At 39.5% G+C, this 21,725-nt stretch overlaps 2 protein-coding genes across 5 annotated transcripts; one reads left to right on the top strand and one right to left on the bottom strand.

The window, feature by feature from the left end:
- Positions 1-18: 18 nt before the first annotated feature.
- LOC121956192 (ADP-ribosylation factor-binding protein GGA1-like) lies at positions 19-10,662 on the bottom strand. Its single transcript, XM_088091034.1, has 17 exons — positions 10,536-10,662; positions 9,095-9,179; positions 8,592-8,667; positions 8,172-8,270; positions 7,517-7,640; positions 7,232-7,332; positions 6,973-7,053; positions 5,969-6,106; positions 5,773-5,854; positions 4,212-4,325; positions 3,939-4,088; positions 3,745-3,818; positions 3,418-3,605; positions 2,694-2,930; positions 2,440-2,605; positions 2,163-2,273; positions 19-1,303 (listed from the first exon to the last, which is right to left on the bottom strand). Exons 1-17 carry the CDS (start codon positions 10,660-10,662, stop codon positions 1,193-1,195), a joined length of 2,064 nt encoding a protein of 687 aa, XP_087947160.1. The 3' UTR covers positions 19-1,192.
- On the top strand, positions 7,744-21,678 carry LOC121956191 (MICAL-like protein 1). Of its 4 annotated transcripts, none has more exons than XM_088091033.1 (15): positions 7,744-8,086; positions 13,007-13,055; positions 13,699-13,840; positions 14,454-14,542; positions 14,655-14,797; positions 15,061-15,677; positions 15,819-15,864; positions 17,012-17,555; positions 17,668-17,790; positions 18,572-18,698; positions 19,247-19,337; positions 19,488-19,561; positions 20,813-20,927; positions 21,031-21,077; positions 21,264-21,678. In XM_088091033.1, exons 3-15 carry the CDS (start codon positions 13,756-13,758, stop codon positions 21,386-21,388), a joined length of 2,226 nt encoding a protein of 741 aa, XP_087947159.1. In that variant the 5' UTR covers positions 7,744-8,086; positions 13,007-13,055; positions 13,699-13,755; the 3' UTR covers positions 21,389-21,678. The 4 variants fall into 4 exon arrangements, with proteins under 4 accessions (XP_087947159.1, XP_042360260.2, XP_042360259.2 ...); XM_042504326.2 differs by having other exon boundaries at positions 7,745-8,070; XM_042504325.2 differs by lacking the exon at positions 7,744-8,086 and adding an exon at positions 11,904-12,487 and having other exon boundaries at positions 14,457-14,542.
- Positions 21,679-21,725: the final 47 nt, after the last annotated feature.

The following is a 21,725-nucleotide window of genomic DNA, read 5'->3' on the forward strand; positions in this document are numbered from 1 at the left end:
AAATGATTGCACTTCAGGTCACCAAGAAAAAAAACTTTATTACCCATTTGGAATATTTTACCAGTGTTATGCTCTTGCACATTGCACAACTCAAATGTACACAAGAGGACCGCCGTCATTGGTATTTACAAAGCAGTCGAATTGGAGATTAGTGCAGCGGAATGTGATCGAGAGCCTGTGGGGGGGAGGAAGTGATCAGCGTGGCTCACATGCATCGCAGACTGTAGAAACAAGTTGAACATGTTTGAGAGAAACTGTGTGCTCGAAACACTCAGGTTAATCTCAGATTGCATGTGCTCAAGTTTTCCATATTCACCCAATAAATGCTGAAATATTAACTTAAATCACAAGCTAAAGAAAAGATTAGTCAAAATTCAACTCATACCCTATTGAAAATGCTTTGAATATATTAATTTAAGGTTAGTCCGTAGCTGATCTGTATCCCAGACAAACATAATATATCTGTAACAGATGAGAAAAACAAACTCACAAGTAGTTAAATGTCAGAACTGCAAAATAGGCACATATGGCAGATGATACACAACTCTGATGTTACAGTAATTTTTTTAACACAAGATGAGGAAAAGACAGAAAAACAGTACAATCAAAAAATCATTCTCTGTGCAAATCAAAAAGTGGACTCTGTCATCATTCATCACAAAACACACCACAAAACGTTGATTAAGTATAGCTTTGTCTTGCTAACTAAAATGAGCTGTGTCTATGTAATTCTTACATCCTTTCTCTCTTTGTGTGCTGGATTTTGCAAACATTGTGACCCATGTTGGAAGTGCATGCAGAAGTGAGGGTAAACGCAACTGAAAATTGATTAAAACTGACTTTGTTCCCCAAATTGGAAAAACATCAAGGAAACCAAATGAGCGACTATGCGCACATTTGATGTAGTTTTCTTCCTTTGGAGCACTGTCTGTTAAACGATACAAGTCTGCAACAGCTTTTGCAGGTTTGTTTTGAAGCCGCCACACACAGCAGACTAGACCTAGACGCACATTTAGAGCAAAGCATACGCACGTGACACTGAGCATGAGCGTAATCCAAGGAAAAGAATCGATACCAATCAAAGAAAGTACTATGTGTTTACAAAGGAAATCGGGCGTATGCAGTGTTGAGTTGGAAAGTTGGTTTAGGAAGTCTGAAAGCAGAGTCTGTCAGGTTGTGGTTGGTTTAAATGCTATAGGTTCCCCCACGTCTCTGGGGGAGGAAATTGTTCTAGACTGCCGCTCTCGCTGTGCTGCTGCTCTCCCATGGTGAAGGTTAATCTGTACTGCAGCTGCACTTTCTCCTAAAACACAAGGGATGAGAAAGGTGGATTGAATTATGGTTAAACATCCAGAGAGCCTCTGTGCTAATATCACTGTCATGAGTCAGAAGAACTACTCAGAGAGAAAAGACAGGGATCCCTACCGACTTAAAACAGCCAATACAGTCTGTGTGACTTTCACAGTTCACTTCCAGGTGCAGTAAAGTTTTTAGTAGCATTATTCTCTCCTCAGTCGTTTTGTTATTACAAGTGGTATGATTTCTTCTACATGATTTTGTCACTTTTATAGAACATATCTTTGAGGAGGTTTTCACGACGACAGTTCTTGCATGAAACGTTAACTTTTGTCGCGGTTTGGCCTTTCTTTCACATGACAACAGTGTTTTAGGGGCCTGAAAACACACTTTTGAAACTGGGTTCCAGAGGGCAATTTTTTGAAAAGGCCACCCCTTCTGTCGTATGGATCCTGTGAAGACAGTGACGTCATGGACGCACTTCCCAAAGGCATGTGGTGTTCTTCTATGGTGTGTCATTACAAAGTTACACCCCCAGCTGCTGGCCTGGCATCATGCAAACTACAGTGGTTTTGGTTGTTTTTGCAGATCCGTGTACACAAGGATCATTTTCATAATGTTATCTTATGAATGCGGATTTTTTAAAAACATAAAGGAAATACTTTTCCATTTTAGTTGGCTCGTCTTACTTTTCACCCACGTTATGACTTGTTCAACAAGTTAATGTGGAGTTGGACACACCCTAAATGCACCAACGCTGTGAACCTCAGACCATGTGCTATAGATCATTAAATAGGGTCCAAATGGTAGCTTAGTGGGTTTTTTTAAGAGGAGACCTTGAATGTCTAGATAAAATCTTGGCTTACCTTGTTTGGGTTTGCCAGCAGCAGGATCTGTGTGACAGCAGCAGGTGGAAGGATGGGGTTAAAAGCCGGGAGCTCTGTCCCTGATGGGGGCTGCAGCTTCACTGCCATCGACTAGAGATGAAAAACAATCAACATTCTTTCTTTACTGAGATGGTAAAACCAGCTGTAGCGGTTTAATGACAATGTCTTGAACCTTATATGTACAGTTCTCTTATCAAGAGCAATCTGGTCGACTGAATGTAAAGGGAGACGAAAGCCTTGAACTCTAACTGCTGACCTTTGGAGCCGTGGTCTGGAAGTTTATGTCACTGACGGGCACAGGAGCAGATGACAACATAGAGATGATCACCACCAGCACATCAGGACGAGACGGAGGCGAGTCGCGAGCAAAGTGAAAGAGAACCCTCAGACTGTGTCCGTCAAACACAGTCACGGGTAACAGACTACCTGGAGAGAGAGGAGGAGGAGGAGGAGAGCATGTCGTAAATCTGTACTCTCAGGTGCACTGAAGCGGGAAGCCATTAAGTTCACCTACTGGGCTTAATGGATTCTAGCGGTACAAAAACATCAGTCAGGGTGACTTCTGGAGGAGGAGGAGTCTCAGCGTGAGTGGGAGACATGTCCAACAACGTTGCTGCAAGGCTGGGCTGAGAGTTGAGGAGAGGTGCGGGTTGTTCAGCAGTGAAGGTTGGGATGGGGTTCGGGGTAATGCCGGACCCAGACTTGCTCTGGAGATCTCTCAGAGTCGGTTTGCACTGCTGCTTGTCCCTGAAAGCAGAGAGATTGACATTGCATCTGTAGGTGGGTTTCCATTACGGATCTGCACAAAACTGAGGTGATGAATTGTGAGATGATTGCGTTTCCATGGAGTGATGTTCTGCCACTTCTCCTCTGGCAGTTATATTCCAAGAAGCATGGCGATGGATGTTCAAAACATTAGCAGGTTTATTTCTATTGCACTCGCTGTCATTATTTCCAATCGAAGGCTATGTCGGCGTGTTGTGGAGCGATAATGGAAAGGCAAATCCCTTTTATGTTGGAGCTGCCACATATGAGGGATATCTGGGAGGTCACGATTTCACAGAGAAATTGTGGATTCAAAACCTTCAGATGATCTGCTCAACTTTTGAAGAGTTATGTGATGCAATAACACCTCTTGTAGCACTGACTGCATCATGCCAGAGGGAGCCAGTTCTGACCGACAAGCGCATGCTGCAGTGGTAACGTGACAGCGTTAGAATCATGTCATAAATACCATTTGACCTGCAGGCCCTCTGGAGGCAGGGACTGCTGCATCAGTGTCTTCCCCAGCAGGTCCAGCTCGTCCAGGGCCGAGTTCCCGGGGGTGGAGCCAGACGAGAGGGGCTGAGAGTGGGAGGCTGGGTCTGGACTCAGGAGGAGACTGGGTGCTGCTGGGAGGTCTGCATCTATGCTGTCAGAGGACTGGAGGTAAAAAGTGGGTGCGTAAGAACATTATGATGTCTCCTTGATTAAACTGTAGCTTTTGAATTTCAAAGAGAAGTTTGAGAAATGAGGTCAGCTTCACAGTTCTTCATGAGAAACAAACCTTCCCTCCGCTCACCTGGAAGGAGTCCCAGGCTGTGGAGTCCTCAGGCTGTGACGGAGGGTTGGAGGTGTGCGTACCTTCACTTAAACCTGCGGGGTACACAAAGAGTGGCAATAGTAAGATTTAGGACTGAGGTTCAATTTCTCGAGAGCTCGCAACAATCACAGTCAATATCTCGCATGTAGCTTATTGTAGAGACGTGCTGTTACCGAGTGACATGAGCTCATCGTCGAGCAGACTGATCCCCATCTCTTGCGAGGGGGCGTTGAGGCTGTCTGTCGGAGTGGGGAACTCTGGGAAGGACGGAGGCGACTGTGGCGATGTGTCCAGTCCTGACAGATCTAGCAGTGCTGTCCCTCCTGTAAGAAATAGTTTGACTCATTTCAAATGGACTAAAACAAAAACTTTTTGATCTATAAATGTTGCTGTTAAATCTACAACCATCTGTTGAGAACTCCTTCTGTGCTCAGTGCTTCACCCACCTGTTTGTTTCTGAGCGTTTAATGTGTTGTTGCCGTTTACGATCTCCCCCTTCACCTGCTGTTTGTACTGGTTGATGACTTGAGTCAGGCTGTCGTTGGCCTGCAGGATCTCAGCTGTAAAAAAAAAAAAAAAAACATGACAAAATGCTTGTTATTGTCTTCACAATGGCACGATAATATTCAGAAGTGATGTCCATTCTGCTGGGCTGTGTGGTGGACAAGAGCTGAGAGAGCAGTTTATATGCTGGTGGATCCGAGCATAAAAAATATGTGCAACATATGCAAGAATAGTTCCAGCTGAAGAGAAGGGACAATGTCCAGCAGCTTCATTGGTGTGAGTAAAAGCTGACAGCTTTCTTCCAAAAAGACAACTGTAATTATCAAGGCTAGCAGATATTCTGTATTTAGTTTTACTGTATGTATTTGCTGTATTTTTAATTATTATACACTTGCAAATGGCTCTAGACAGGTGACATAACTTCCTCACACAGTAGAAAAGGTCAGTTCTGGATTTCAACAATTTCTGCAGGATTGAAGCGGAGAAACTTAATGTGTTTGCAGAGAGCAGTTTGCTGTGTGGCAGCTATCATTTAACACTGACTGGCATCAGCTTTCTATTGTTCGCTCCTTTGTTTTCCGTATTTATTGAGAGGGTGTGTCTCTGGTATCAGCCACAACTTTGAAAGAACAAGGGAAGCTGAGTTCAGTGTCCTGCGGGAGGCCTGAGACAGAAGAGAGGAGCTGAGAGATGCAACTAAAGATCACGGTGCAGGGTTCCAGACCCCCCCCCCAACTTTTTTATTTAGCTGCACCAGCAGATAACTTGGTTGCTCTCCAAATTTTTCACTGTGCCTTTTGGTGCCACATAAACACTGGTAATTTCCCAACTAGGGGTGTAACATTACACAGAAGTCCGTGTTCTGTTCATGTCCTGGTTTAGAAGTCATGGTTCAATGCAAGGAAAAACTGATTTTGAACTGACTGTCGTGAAGGTGTCAAAGATTGACAAAATCCTCCCCGAGGGAACCTTTTGTTCACTGGCAAGTTTGGGAAACTATTTTCACTTAAAAAAACAAAACAAAACAAAACAAACATTTCAAACACTTCTGTATTAGACTATACAGACACTGAACAAACACTTTACCTAAACAGCTGACAACAGCCTATAAAATGTGAAATAAATGAACTGATAAAAAGATAAAACTTGCTCATTACAAGGACTGTTGTGATAAGTTGAAGCCTGGCTATAAGCCGCTATAAATGCCATTTTCATCAGAATTTTTTTAAATTCTGTGCTGCTTTTGTGTCTAAAAGCTGCATTAAAGCATCAGGGATAAGAAGTTAGGCTCCAGTTCGTTTTTTCTTGGATTCAGTGGCCGGCACATTTAGGTCACATGTGCAACAAAAAATGGTCACACTTTGGAGCCCTGGTTGTGGGATTGTCTTTCTCTTGCATGATGAAGATTAATAGAGCTTAAAACATTTCTGCGGTGAATAAACAAGAAGGGGTCGTTCCTTTTTGAATCATATTTAATAGCAGATGAAAAAACATAACACTCACCTAGAGCTTCATCGTTGTCCTCCGTATCACTTGCCAGTCTGAACAGTGTAGGTCTCATTTTCTCACAGCGCTGGTACAGGTCCTGACCACACAAAACACACCATGTTAAACACCTGGTATTAAGTTACTTGCCTGCTCCGTCATAGCTGTGTGTGTATACACATTGGACAGTCTAAATCTCCCTCTTCCAGCTCACCTGTATGAGTTCAGCGTTGCTCTGATTGTCGGCGTTGCTGTCATAGTCCTGCAGAAGCTGAGTCAGCAGAGTGACGCTCTCCTTCACCTCCTGAATGGCGTTCACCCGCTTCGACACTTTCTCTGCTCGCTTCTGATCCTACAACAGGCAAGTCACAAATTCACAAATGGTGCACACAGCAAGGTGTAATCACAAACACGTGTACATGTAAGTAATGATACATGGAGCAAGCTGCAGGAACATATAATAAAAATACAAAAACATAGCCAAAGGCAGGACTGAGGAAGTACAGCAAGGTCAGAAAAAGGCCATTAGAAAAGTCAGGGGAAAGCAAAGAGCAGTTCCTATTACCCCTCAAATCAGGACAAATTTACCCTGAACTCCTGCTGAATCACTCTGCCAGTGACACACAAAACCCCCCAGGGCAACCGACCCATTCCCTCCTTCAGTTAATGTTCCTGCAGGAGTGCTGCTCTCTGGTATTTTACTCCTTTTCTCACAAATCTTAAGACTATCTGCAGTGCTTATTCTTACTTGTGTATATTTGTATTTATGTATCTGTTGTACATTGTAGCATCACACACATATTTCTATTTTTAACTAGAACACTAGTTTTATATATTGCACTGAAGCATGAGGCACAGTTTTATAATTTACACATTTTACACACTCAGCACCTTATAAAGAATCATAATTTTAAATATTCACATACTAGTGCTAATTGTTTATTACTGTACATCTTTACATTTTATATTTCCACACACTTATTCAGCACTTTATACATACTTGTATTTTTAAATATTTACATACAAGTTTTCAATTGTTTAACCATTACTGTATTTATATTTTGTAGTTTCATTTTTTACATACTTTGTGCTGGTACTTAATGAACCACAACCACAAATCCAAAGTTGTACTGATTCTAAAACCAGAGACGCAGCTAATGCATTACAGAAAGGTGTGATTTTATGAAGGCAGTAAGAATGAGAAGGAAACCAGCTTACCTCTTGGACCATTTCCTTGATGAGTTTGTTGGCGGCTTTCAGGTCCTCGGGGTGCGAGCTATTCAACAGGCGGGACAGCATCTGACAAAGCAGACAGAGTTTACATGAAGGAAAAGAGTGAACAGGCTTCATATATCCCAAAGGGGGACGAGACAAAATCACGGCCAGAAGAGAGTAAACACAGTGGGTAAAAATGTAGTCATATTTATTTTGGAAAGCATCTTTTTAAGTGACTTTTTAAAATTTAAAAAATCCTTACTTTTGACTTTTCTTCGTCCTCAAAAATGGCATTCTTGGGTCTGGGTGGGGGAAGGTTCAGTAGTTTGTCAGGTGGCAGCTCTGGATCTTGTTTAATAATACCTGATTTGCAAACACAAAATACAAAGTAGGAAACGAGTGAAATGCTTCTAATGACACTTGTTACTTTGTGAAAAATTTTATCCAACTTAAATCTATAATATGAGCTTTGGCTGCAGCTTTTAATGCCTGCTGACAACTTAAGATGTTTTGATTTCCATTCATCTGACAGCAGACAGCCACTCACCTTGTTTCTTCAGCATCTGATAGGCATCGGAGATCTTGGCCTCGTCCGGTAATCCCAAAGTCCAGCTATAGATCAACTCTAGAACCTTCTTTTTTACGGGCTCTGGTGACCGTGAGCCCAGGTACTGAGTGGGAGATTTCGGACAAATATCAAGTGAGTTTCATGCCATAGATGTTGTTGAAGCCATTTCTAGCAAGCCCTTATAATTTCCCTTTTTTTGAGTCACTTGAATGCATCACCTGACCTGGAATCTTAGGATCCTCGTTAAAGGCAGGTGTGCTAAATTAGTCGAGCAGGAAAGACAGCAAGAGGATTCAGTCTTCAGCCACCGTGTGTTTGGTTAAATCTCCGTTTTACTGTTAGATAAATTTGTTTATCGCTCCATTGATTTGAACTTTGTTTTTGTAAATGTTTGTTTATTTATAGGGAATGTGTTTTTTTCTCTTTCTGATGTGATAATCAGTCAAATCAGTTTAACCTCATCAAGCGACTCTCCATACATCCTGAAAAATCAATTTAGACCTGAAGCACCCTCGACCCTCATCAAACAAACAGTGAGTACAATTACGAGTGAGTATTTCAAATTTGTTTAGAAACCACGACAGACATGTACAAAAAATGTCTGAAAAACTTGAATGCAACCCGAAAATCTTACCTTTGGAGAAACTACTTTGATGAGTTCATTGAGAAAACGGAACTTGCCCACTTCACTGTGAAACCTTTTCCCACAGCTTTTCATACACGTCTCCAGAACCTAGAAAAGAAACGCAATAAGAACAAATTAAACTAAATCTAAAAATAACCAACACTATGTTCCAAAAAGTATACTACTTCAAATATTTTTTTTTTTACTATTGTCAGACAAATTTCTGTTACATTACTGTATTTTCATAATAAACTATGAAAATTCCAAATATAAATTTTACATGTTAAAATGTGAATATTCTGTTTAAAAAGCAGGGTAGAAAATAAGCAGAGTTTTTTAGAGTTTGAAAAAAAACTAATGAGACATAAAAAATGCAGTGAAAAATCAGTATAATGAAGAAGGAAGCTCCTGGCTGAGATCTGAACTCACCAGCAGGGCCTGCATGGCCTCCCACTCCTGTGGAGACTGGATCTTGTGGGCCAGGAGTCTGGTGGCCAGCTGGGGTCTGTAACACAAGTCGCAAACAAAACTGAATGTCAAGAGCCCTGCATGCAGCAAGTGTGGTAATTTGTACTACAAGCAGTGCTGAGCAAGATTTCCATGTCTTTTCTTTTTTTTAAAAAAACTTTTTTCCACTACAATAATTTAGTGGGATTTTTATAAATGTTTTCATTGTTTAATGTTAAATTAATATTGACATGAATTTCTAAATCAGATAAACCCCAGAATAATTTCTAAAATAATTCAGAATAAATGCAGAAAAACTCAACAGGACAAACAGAAACCTTGAATTTTCCACACCTAAAAAGAAATGTACCCCCTTTTTTTAACAGAAATTATCTTTACAGGTGTTGTGTGCAGAGATGAATATCATTTGTATTTAATAAAAGTCATTTGCATCCAACAAAGGTGACAGATCAACCTCTTCTTACCCCTCCAAATCATTGTTGAGCTGGTCGCAGAAGGCATGGATGCTGCTCCAGTCTGTGTCTCTGTTAAGTGGGTTTGTAGCTCTGTCTGTAATGTTAGCAAACAGGATGTCAGACAACAGAGCTGATAGATGTTACTTCGGTATAGGAGAAGATTGGATCACTGTAAAAAAAAAAATGTCTCTGAATTGTTTTCAACCTGTTCAAATCATTTCTACTCTTAACTGTCACTTCATCTAATGCAGTCTTCTTGCATCAATATTACCAAAATAGTTAAAAAGCCTCTTAAATACAATGCAATACAATTAAACAACCACAACAAAAGCTTTATAACCTCCATGAAGGTGAAATTTGGGCAGTGATATTCAACGTATAGCCCACGGGTCACATCTGGCCCTGAGTAAGGTGCCAGATGACCCCAAAACTTTTTTTAATTCATAATAGAAATGATTCACACTGAAAGTTGTTTATGTGCTTTTAGTATATATGAAGAGCCAGAGTGCATAAAACAGCACCAATATAGAGCTGCATTATCAAAAAAAAGTGCCAGTGGAGGATCTCCTGCAGCCCTTGACAGAGGTCCTAGCTAAGCCTCTTCTGTCCTAAAATCCTAGAAATGTCCTAAAATCCCAGAAATATCTGAAAATCCCACAAATCCCAGATATGTCCTAAAATCCGAGAAATATACTGAAATTCCAGAAATATCCTAAAATCCTGGATTAGGGGTTATTGCATTACTCGTGATTTTTTTTCCTGTTAGTATTGTTTTAGCTACGAGTACCTAATAAACTGGCAACTGATGGCATATTGTTTATTTTGTCTTTTAGATCAAATCTTGAATGAGAGCATCAATATATTTACCTAAAATATCTCATTATTACAGAAACACATTTAGCCTGACATAATCAAGCCTGTTACTTACAGTAAAACTTAAGATAAGCAACTAAAAAACACAAAAACCCATGCTTTGAGTGCCTCCATAAATTAAAATTAATTATTTGCCACATAACCCCAGTGTGCCACCGCACACATAAATATGCAGCCCAGGTGCTAACACAGTGTCACGTTAGCTAGCATGCTGTCGGTAGTCGCACTGTGTCACTGTCTCGTCTAGAACTTTCCTCCGAGGCCATAGCTTCGCCGTAATCATAATTTAACCTCTGTGACTAAAAATGAGACTCTTTGATTTTGTCGTCCGCCACCCAGGTGAGCTATCGAGCCGCGGAGCTAACGCTACGCCTGGCTGTGTTGTGTGTTGACAGCTGGCAGCTCCGGAGCTACGTTAGCATCCTGGATGTGGCGGCAGGGTCCGAGTCCCCTCTGCGGGGTAACGCGCGGCCGTGGTGGGCTGTCATCTCGTCTACAATAACTCACGGATGATCAATTGCGAGTGTCCGGATCTCTAGGCTGCGTCTTCTCGGTAAAATAAGTTTAAAATACTCACTGATACGAGACTCCAAACTCTCCGTATCGGGCGGCGCAGCCATCACTGCGAGATTTATGTGGGGTTTCGGTCTCGCGAGGGACGCACGGACACGTAAAAGCAGCAGAGACACAGAACTAGAACACATAGAGAGAAAACGTCCTATTTAAAAACATGGTCATCTCGGAATATTTATACAACAATTACACAGTGTGTGTACACTTTACCGTAATTTAATATGCAAATATTTACTGAAGTGACTTTTTTTTCCCTGTGCATTTACTGATAATGATATTAATGCTATAAAAAGTTATTTTAAACAACAAAAAACAATGACAAATTATTTATTGAGCACTTTTCATACAATGAAAGCAGCTCTAAGTGCTTTAAGCTGGAAAAACAATTTTTATTTATTCTAATTATTTTGTGTGTTATATGCCAAAAAAAAATGCCAATTTCCATGACCAAATTTTGTATTTTAGCCACAAAAGAAATTAGAAATTGTAAACTTGAATGAGAATGACCAGTCTAGTTAAACCATTTCTACGATCATAGAGCTGCGTCATGCGAGAAAACGGAGTAAAATTCCTTCAAAATAAAAGCACGACATTTAGTGAGTGTGGCCAAAAACATGTTTATAAAGAAAATCAAATTAGAAACAACATACACTATAATTACTATAATGATTTTCTCCCTAAACTGGCCAAAAAGTTACAAGAAAATCATCTGGAATTATGCACAAAAAGGTACAAAAACAAACATTAAAATAAAAAAAAAAATGTTTTTTTTTGTAGCATAATCTTAATTTTTTTTATTGGTATAGTTTTCAGGATATTCTTTGTTAATGTTGCTTTACTTTGATTTGAGTTGCTTTACCGGAAATTCTGTTTAAACTTTATTCATTTATTCATTCATTTATTATTTTAGTAGTAGCATATTTTTAAACAGATACAATATATGTCACAGCAAATGATGGGCTTTTTAAAAACTTTATGAAGAACAACATCTTCCTGAAATGACAAGTCGGTGTGCTGTCCAATCATTACAAAACAATATTGTAGCCCAAAACTGAATATGCCCAGCAAAAAGTTATATATATTACAGCTTAAGATCTGTTTGTAATGATCTGATGTTTAAAAAAAATGAAATAATGAGCACTTCGCCTGTTTTAATAAAGCTACAATGCATGTATGTTTCGTTTTAAAAATATATGTATGTGTATATATATATATATATATATATGGCTGTCCGTGAATATAAAAAGTAATGACAAGAAATGAAACAGTAACCAGAGACCTCCCTTTCCTAATTATAGAGAAGCAGCAGCTCTGTGACTCCCTCTAGCGGCAGCTATTGTGCATTTCACTGAAAGTGGAGCAAAACCAGCACAACAAGGACCACAGAAAGTAACGGGACTTGATTTAAGACACCGATTTCATTTAATCGACCAGGAGTCACGGATCACTTCACATTTTTGTTTTTGACTGGCAGAAGAGCGCTTTGGTGGATTATGCTGAAAAGTGCCACTGTTGCCGTGTGTGAGTGAACCCGTTTGAGACTTTACTTGTGGACGTTGTGAAATCGCTTCGTTATTATTTGATAAAGAAACATAACAGGCAAAACCTAACTTCCTTCCTGTTGCTTTACCAACTCCACAATGCGCAGGTCTGGCCGCAGGTTTTCTCCACCCAAAATATCGTTGCATGAGTGGTAGGTGCTCGTTTCCTGTTTCCTCCTCAAAAAGAAACCTGCCCAGTTTTATTTCACCTCCTGTAATTTACTATAAAGTGCCATGTTCAGCCAGCCCACATGTCAAATGTCACACAAGAAATGGCATCACTGAAGACTATACGAGACTGGTGCCGCGTCACATGCGCCAGTTACCCCAATGTGGAAATAAAAAACATGTCAACCTCATTCAGAGATGGACTTGCGTTTTGTGCCATCATCCACAAACACCGACCTGACTTGATGTAAGTAGTTTTACAGAGTTTTGTTGGTTGGGTGTGTTAACTGGTCCTCGGCATTGTTTCCTCAGTGGCACCAGATCTGCTGGTCTGGTGCATGATTGGGACATTTCTCACATTGTAAACTCATTATTTGTCCTTGTCTTTTGTCTTGAGATTAATTTATCTTCCTCACTGGGACTGCACCAGACTGACTAATGTGCTGTCTAATCTGGAGCAGAGCAGGACCTGCACACTGTGCCCAGAGCTAATCTGCCCTCCTTTTCTTAATCTCTCTCTGTCTCTCTGCTAAACCTTTTCTTGTCCAGTTTAATGGGATTAATCTGTTTGTTTTGCCTTTTACATACTATGATTGAACTTGACTCATCTAATTTAATCTCAGATATTGATCTGCATTTTGCTCATACAGGTTTTTTTGTCTGTGGAGTCTCTGTTATTCACCAAAAGGCAACTGCTTTGTTTATAATTTTTGTTCTTTCATCATCAATTAATCCCAGTTTCTCATTTTTTCTCTCTTTGATCCAGAGATTTCAGATCCCTCTCCAAAGATAATGTTTATCAAAATAACAAACTGGTGAGTCATTTCCATCTAGCTTGTGTTTGGTGTTTATTTACCATTACTAACACTGTAAAAAAAAACAAAAAACAAAAAACCTCTAGGTAAGGGACTGTTCATTATATATGAGATGGGAGTGGCTGGTGCAAAATGTGGGAGGCAATTAGGAATTTTTTAAGCTTTGGGGAGGAAGTCATGGTTGTTTTTTTTTGGCTTACAGGATGGACATTCAACTTTAATTCTTTAAAACCTGAGAAAATTGGCTTGATTATATATATAAAAAAACATGTTGAGAAGGAAAGGAGCAATTTAAGATGTGGCCCAAATAAATACAGAAAAAATGTGAAAAAGTTACAAGAAAATAACCAGAAAATAGGCACAAAACAGGTAAATAAACTAAAACAAACATAAAAATGACATTAAAAAAGTGCTGAAAAAATCTTTCATATTCTTAATGTATTTTTTATGTGACATAAATTTAAATATAAAATTACTACAAGTTATAAGCAGTTGTTCTTTAAAAAAAAATGTTATCAATCAGCAAAAACAGCCACCATCCTACTCTGATAAATAAAGTGCAGACCCTAATTTGTATTCATGCACCTTCTTTTTTACAGTCGCCTACACTAATTCTCGGTTTATGTTTCCTGGTTTCCTGCAGGCGTTTGAGATTGCAGAGAGGGAGCTGGGCATCCCTGCGTTGCTGGACCCAAAGGACATGGATTCTACCAAAGTGCCTGACTGCTTGAGCGTAATCACCTACCTGTCCCAGTACTACTACTACTTCAACAGAAAGACCTATGGTATGCTGAGTATACTCTGTTCGGTTATCAGTAGCAACTTTTCTGTTATCAGCAAGCAGAGATTTATTGTCTTTATCAAGGTAAATCATTACTAAAAGACACAAACAGGCTCCTCATATTATATCTTTGATTTTTTTGGCTCTGTAAAAGATAAACAAATTCCTACTCTTGAGGGAGAGAGAGATATACAGCCGATATCCCAAACATTCGGCAACTCACACTTAAATAATCTAAATTATTAAATTGCACTACAAGAAAGAGGAAAAATATGTATTTTTGATTTTAAGGTAGACTGTCCCTTTAAAGGTAATTCCTCAAGCGCATGATTTTATCTTGTAAAGAGCCCGAAACATTACAGATATAAACCAAGGAGCCTATATGTGTCCTTCAATAATTATGTACCCTGAAAAAACGCTTAATAAAGATAATAAATCTCTCGTCCCTTTAAGTGGTGCCTGCTTTAATACCAGAACTTTACGCTTCACATCACGTGAATGAAATATTCAGACAGACTCCACCCCATTCTCTGCTCAAAACAACACATTTTCCTCCTTATGTTTTTGTTTTCCAAACTTTGCTCCATTTGCATGTTTTTTTTTTCTTGACTTTGCAGCAGGTCTTGCCAGTTGGAAGTCGTCACATGTCGCTTTCATAAACAACTTAACAAAGATTAAATCTCCAGATGGTCTGAATCCCCTGAGGGTAATTTTAATGCACCCATATGCACACATGAACACACCTGTTTTCTCATGTTCTTTGTCTTCTCAGCTGCTGTGTTACGGGTCTCAGCCACTGGTTTCTCTTCTCTTTTCAGAGCCCGACTCATCTGGAAACCAGCAGAGAAGATCGTCTGTCCAACACGAGGCCACGGACAGTGTGTAGTTTGTGTTTCAAGCCTGTCCACCTTATTCAGAGACGTCTGATTGACGGGAAGTTCTACCATCGCAGCTGTTTCAGGTAACAGTTCACAATGTAACAGCAGCTTTTTTTGTCTGTTAGTGTCTGCATCCAGATTTATTCAGGCTCTGCACATCCTGAGACGGGCTGCAGCTCACACATAAGAATGCGTTTCAAATGTGTTTCAAGTGACCACCGTGATCATCACATATAATTATAGCTGGAGCAAAAGAAGAGAACTGGGTTTTTTTTTTTGGTTTTTTTTTTAAGTGTCAAAGTATTTTCATGCTTTCACAGCAACACGTCTCACCTTTGTGTTTCAGGTGCAAAGTGTGCGGCAGCGCTCTTTTACCAGGGTCTTACACACAGGGAAGTGACAGGAGCTCCTTGATCTGCACTCACCACAAAACAGACAGTGAAACTCATCGTGTCAACCTCACACAGCAAGTTAGATCTGCCGAGAATCGGCCCGATTGTAATTTTCAGGCAGATTTTTATACTCTGAGTGGATTGGCTGTCACCAGCGTCCCTCATTACACTAAGAAAACAGAGTCACAGGATAGACTGGTTTGTAAAACAATAGAGACAGAGAGGGAAGAAAAGCAGGAGACGAGCAAAGAGGTGAAAGACGGGGAGAACAGAGACTCAGCTGTTGGATTGAAGGTTAAAAAGCCGCTGCGTGCTCATCTTCCTCCACCGAGGGTTGAAGAGGTCAAAGGAGGTGGAAAATCTGGATCTGAACCCACTGTGACAGAAAGCAACAAACAACAAGAAGCGACAAAATGTCAAGAGACCTCTGAGCTCCCCTCACCGTGTAAAGTGACAGAGGGAAACAGTCGGCCGGTCCCAGCACCCAGGCGAAATTGTAACTCTTCTGCAGCACCTGTTCCTGCACCCAGGAACAAAACAACCCAGCCCATGAACAGATCAGCTGCTGCAGGTAAATATCACTGTATTATTTTACTGTAGCTGCTCAGTTTTAATTACAATTACTGTCTACAAGTTTATGTGCTGATTTCTTTCATGACTGACTGGGAAAATAAACGAGGAGGATTTTTTTTCTGTTTGTTTCTCTGTGCAGGTTATTCGTCCAACCGAAATAAATGTTCACCCAACTCATCTCGCATGTGAGTGAACATAAAGACTCTGTATTCCTCTTTATCGTGTTACATTTTCAAACTTACTAGTTGACTTTTGTAATTTACAACTACAAATTGATTAAAGGAGTACTTGACCCCCCCAAATGAGCATTACTTACACTGTCGTATGCCGAATTTGTGAAGAAAACTGTTTTTCTTGCGTGTCTCCACAGTGAACAAAGAATCCAAAACCAGAAAATTTTTGATAAATTTAGGTCAGAAGGTTTCAAGTTTAACAACAGCAAATTTTTAAAAATTTTGAGAAAATCCTGCAGTATAATCCAGTTCTCATTTATTCAGTCATATGCTCAGGACAGCCAGCTTTTTCAACGGGGAACTGAAGTCAAAGTAAAATTTATTGACGCTCTCTTCAATGCCAGACTCCACCGACAAAACCAGTAAGTTTACCTTATAAAACACAGGAGCTGCTGTTCTACCGCTGCCTCGATCAGTTAATTTTTTTGTGTTATTTTGTGAATTTTGAGGTTTTAATGGGTAAGTTTGGATTCTGAATAGTCACACAATAACACTTATAAACTAACTGATCAAGGCAGCGACCTTCATGACCTTTTAATGGAGTCTGTTTTTAATGAGAGCATTGATATGTTTCACTTTCTGTTCAGTTTTAAATACTAAGATTTTAGAGAAAATGCATGTGTTTGGGAAGTACTGAACATACGACTGGATAATTGAAATTTGGATAATGATGCGCAAGTCGTGAGAGAGTTTGTAAACTGATGTTTTGACATAGTTTTACTGTTAAACGTGGACCACAATGACTTCATTTCATCAAGAATTTCCCCGTTTTTGGATTCCTCATTCACTGTGGTAGCATGTGAGAATAACAAAATTTTCTTCACAAATTCAATGTCACACAGCATGAGAAAACACATGATAATTCGGGGGTGAAGTACTTCTTTAAGTATTGTCAAAAATCATATATCTTATATAAGAAAACAAATTATGAAAATGTTACAGTAAATAACATAGGATCTATTTCTTTGCAAAATCTTAAACATCACATAAAAAGATAATTTTTAAATTTACCATAATAATAGTAATCACTCATTTTCTTAGAAGTTCTTCCTCACTCGTGGACTCATCTCTTAAAGCACCTCTTGTCTTTCTGTTGTAGCACCAGCCCGACTAGAGGCAGCAGTAGAGTGCAAAGCAACCATCCATGGATGACCCTCATCCACCCCGGACCCTGGACACAGCTGCCTCCTGCTCCGCCTCCAGTTCCCTTTCCTCGAACCAAATCCATCTCTAAACAGCGGGAGGCGTGGAACAGACCCAGAGTGGCTCCAAATCCGTTTGCAGAGGAGGTGGATGAGAGCGTTGAGGAGGACACTAAACCGAAACCAGAGCCTGCAGGGAATGGGGACACAGATATTACAGTTTGTTCAATTGATGCTGAAAATATTGCCGTTATATCTATATCTGAGGAGAATGTTGGGGCTTCAAGTGAACCAGCAGAAGATACCAGCAGTGTATCAGCTTTGGAAGAAACTGGAAGTTCACTCCCAGATGTGACTGATGCAGCAGCAGCAGCAGCAGCAGCAGCAGGGCTGCACGCTATCTCTATTGAATCTCAGAGCCGCATTTTACCCAGGAGTGTTTCTGTGCCGGCTATCACATCTGCAAATGAATCAGATCAGGTCATGTCATCTCAAAGTAAGGTATGAGAACAGATATTGATTTTAATAATAAATATGAACCACCACAATCCAAAACATAATATTTAATATAAACTTCCCAACAGTTTTTTAAAAATTTTCTTGATGTTTCCAGCTCGCCTGCAAAGAGAATCCCTTCGATCGAAAACCAAGGATGCTCAAATCAAAGAGCGTTCAGGCCCTGCCATCCACACGGGCCCCTGCCCCTGGACATGGCTTCCCACTCATCAAGAGGAAGGTACAGTGACCGTAGAAAATTCTCAAATCTTGAATTAAAGTAATTGATGACCGTGTTTAAAACTGCAAAACTGTATCACACATCCATTCACAAAATCTCACACATCTCAATGCTCTCCAGAGCCAGACTCCGTTTACAAAAACGTCATTTTACCTCGCTGATCACAGGAGCTGCTGTTCTCCTGCTGCCTTGATGAGCTGGTTTGTTTGTCACACAAAAACACAGTCAAACTAAGATGATGGAGGCAGATGTAGCCTACCAGCTCATGTGGTAAACAATATAAAATGACTGTTTTTGTCAATGGAGTCTGGCTTTGAGAGAGCGTAGGTGAGTTACACTTTCTGCCCATTTCCCCGTTGAAAAGGGCTAGATTAAAAAAGACTTGGATCATACTACATGAGTTGTGTGAGAGTTTTTTAAACTGATGTTTTGATATAATTATGCTGTTGTTAAACTCTTACGACTTCGATTCATCGAAAAATTCCTCATTTTTCTGATTTTTCGTTCACTGTGGAAGCATGCAAGAAAAACCAAGTTCTCATCACAAATTCACTGTATCACAGGATGACTAACTGATGTGCAAATCATAATTTGAGGGGTGAAGTTTTCCTTTCAATTGATCATTTTAAACATATTATTTAACCCATAATCACAGAGTTTGGTCATTGGGCATTACATGTAACTTGTTGTAGTGTAAATTCACATTTGGTTTTGCAGAAATTCTGCAAAGAACTTTTGCACAGAGATATTATTGAGTTAAGTCTTGCATGTTGCTTGACAGGTGCAGTCAGACCAGAATGTGTCCACAGAAGACCTGCAGGTGGAGATTAGAGAGCTGGATAAACGTCTGGAGGCACTGGAACAAAGGGGAGTCGAACTGGAGGGCAAACTGAGAGACGACAAGAATGGTTAGTCAAGTTGTTCCTACAGGTTTTAGACAAAATTATTCACAGTGTGCACAAATACTAACTGTATAATAGGAATGTTTTTGAGTCTTATTCTTTTTTAAAAATAATTATTCCTTGAATTGAGTGATTTGAATACAGTACTTTTTATTTTCAGTATGTTTCTTGTTTCTTCAAGAAATCAAATTTCATGACCTAATTTTGTTTAAGGTACTATCCGCAAATACACTGCAGTCATACACAGTTATCATCACACAAAATATTGTATCCCCACCCTCACAAATGTATACATACTTATTACGCACATAATCACAGAAACACACACAAGACATGAACACACACACAAAAAACAGACGCATCATAAACAAGATGGGTTAAATTTGCTTTGCAGGTTCCTGAGAGTTTCTGGGTGCTGGTATTTTGTGACTCAAATCTATAGAGCTTCATAAATTGAGCTCCACATCTTGTCAAAGTTTTTCACACATGTGCACATATTTTTCCAGTTTTGCATTTTGTTGTCTGTTACAATGACCTGTCCTTTTTCCTTTTAGATGAAGAGGAGGAACAAATGCTAATGGAGTGGTTCTCTCTGATCCACGAGAGACACATCCTGGTGGGCAGAGAAACTGAGCTGGTTTACCTGTGAGTAGACTGGGACATAGATTTGAGTTGCACCGTATGTGCTTTTATTTTTCACCTCCACTGCAGTTTGCTCTGCCTCCAAAGTGGGTTGTGAGTTTGTAACGGGAGGTTTCTCAAACTTTATAGACATTTTGTTTTTTTATTTTTTAGGACAAAGCAGCAGAAGTTAGAAGAGAGGCAGGCAGATGTGGAGTTCGAGCTCAGATGTCTCCTCAATAAACCAGGTCAGTGTGTTACTGTGTGCATCACTTTGTTACTTTTTTTCAACTAACATATCTGTCAGTAATAACAAATATTCCTCACAAGAAGATGGTGAATCTCTGCGGGGAAAATCTGGATTGATTTAAGCATCCCTTATCCTTGAATTGGGGGCCTTTAGACCCAAAATTTGTTGTTTCAATTCTAATGATACCACTTTTCTGACAGGTATATAAAGAAGTTTGCTTTTAAAGGATAACTTCTGTATTTCTGGGCCCTATATTCCAGTTCTTTTCTGTCTAAGTGACTAATGGTAACAAAAATTTTTGGTCCTGTTTTGAGTGAGAGGACTGCAGCCAGCAGCAGTGAAACTGTGTACCCCCTGCAGACAGTTGAGCACCATTAGTGTGTGTCCTCTAAGAGCATGTTTTTGCCACTGACAGGCTCAGATTATTATTCTAAGTTTCTGATAACAATATGGAAATAATCCCCTCAGAGACAGATCTTTTTTTTTCAAGAGTAAGACCCTCATTTAACCAGAAACGGCATGAAGTCACCATTGTCAAATCCACCAAACTCCATATAAATAAACACGTTAGTGTGTATAGAACCAGCATATTTTCTCATCTAACTGAATGAATTAAGGGATAATTTCAACCAAATCAGAGTTGTGATTGTTGGAATAAGAATGGTTTTCATGAGTTTTAGTTTGCCTCTGTTGACTTTGAATATAGTGTGTTTCAAGATGTTAAAATGACTGTTTACTTAAATGGCGTCTGGCACCGGCTATTTCTAAGCTGTTTTTGGTTATGCAAACAGGATCTCACTCTTTTGCAATAAAAGCTATATTGCTGTAGGGATCCTTTACATAATGTTTTCAGACACTTGAAAATCTGAGCCTGTCAGTGACAAAAACAAGCATTTTTAATGCACATAAATTGACAGTGCTCATTAGGGCTGGGTTAGAAAAATCAATTTAATCTATTTGAATCGATTTGCACAAAGGGATTCTATTTGGATTACTCTCGCTCAATACTTGACCAATTCAAAATGTGTTGTTCCAATTCGTCACTTAAACACAGAAACAGACACTATGGCTCCGGTTGTAAAATAGCAAAGTTACCCTTTAAGTTTACCCTCTGATCTGAAATGGACTTTGTGTTTGGGGTAATAACCAGTAAATCAAAAACATGACTAGGTACACATTCCCTGAATCTTCAAAGCAATTTGCAGCTCTTTGTGTTGTTTAATGTAACACACCGTCTCTTCACACTCAGAGAATGACTGGACTGAGGAGGATCGAGCTCGAGAGCAGCAGATGATGAGTGAGCTGGTCGACATCATCGAACAGAGGAACCAGATCGTCGGCAGCTTGGATCAGGACAGGCAGAGGTGCACAGACAAAAAACAAACAATCAAACAAAAAAAAACATGGTGCTTTCCCATCTTTTACGTTGAATAGTTTAAATGTAACTTTTGTTTTTATTTTGATTAGGGAAAGAGAAGAAGATAAGCTTTTGGAAGCCATGATGAAAAACAAAGGTAATTTAAAAAAAAAAATCACCTTATAATAGCTTGTTTGATGCTGTTTGTGTTTCTTCGTCTGTCCATGTCTTTATAAAAAAGACAGAGCAAAAGTAGCCTTGGATTCTCTGAAATACGTCAATGCACGCTTACAAAAAATTTTGACGGCCCATGTTTTGCTGCAACTGTGATATCTCTTCACAGAGTTCCAGAAAGAAGGACTTAAAGATTTAAAGAAGTCAAAAGGAAAGTTCAGAGCCACAAAAATGTTCAAGCTGCTGAACCAAAAAGCAGAAAGCACCAAAGACTCCCTGGACAAGAAGAACTGATGTATGATTGTGACCCCAGAAACTCTCAGCAACATTAAACTCAAACTTAGAGCTGACTAAGATAAGTGTTATCGAGAAGTATAATGTGATCATCATATATTTATTAATTTTATGTTGAAGAACAGCCTAGACAAAATGAAATATCATTCTCTCAGTGCAATTTTTCTGTGTTTTCTCTTCCATGTTTCTCTGTTTTCCTTGTCTCCTGTATGCTATCAATATTTATGTTTTTTCATTTTATTATATGCCTGTATAGGTTGAAGTATGCAATACTGTACTTGAGAAAATTGTCTCTGCAGAATAATTGTGTATTTTGTGAATAAAAAAACTTTTATCT

This window comes from Plectropomus leopardus, chromosome 18 (genome assembly GCF_026936395.1).
Source record: "Plectropomus leopardus strain MGB_pleo_1.0 chromosome 18, ASM2693639v1, whole genome shotgun sequence".
Lineage (NCBI taxonomy): Eukaryota > Metazoa > Chordata > Actinopteri > Perciformes > Serranidae > Plectropomus > Plectropomus leopardus.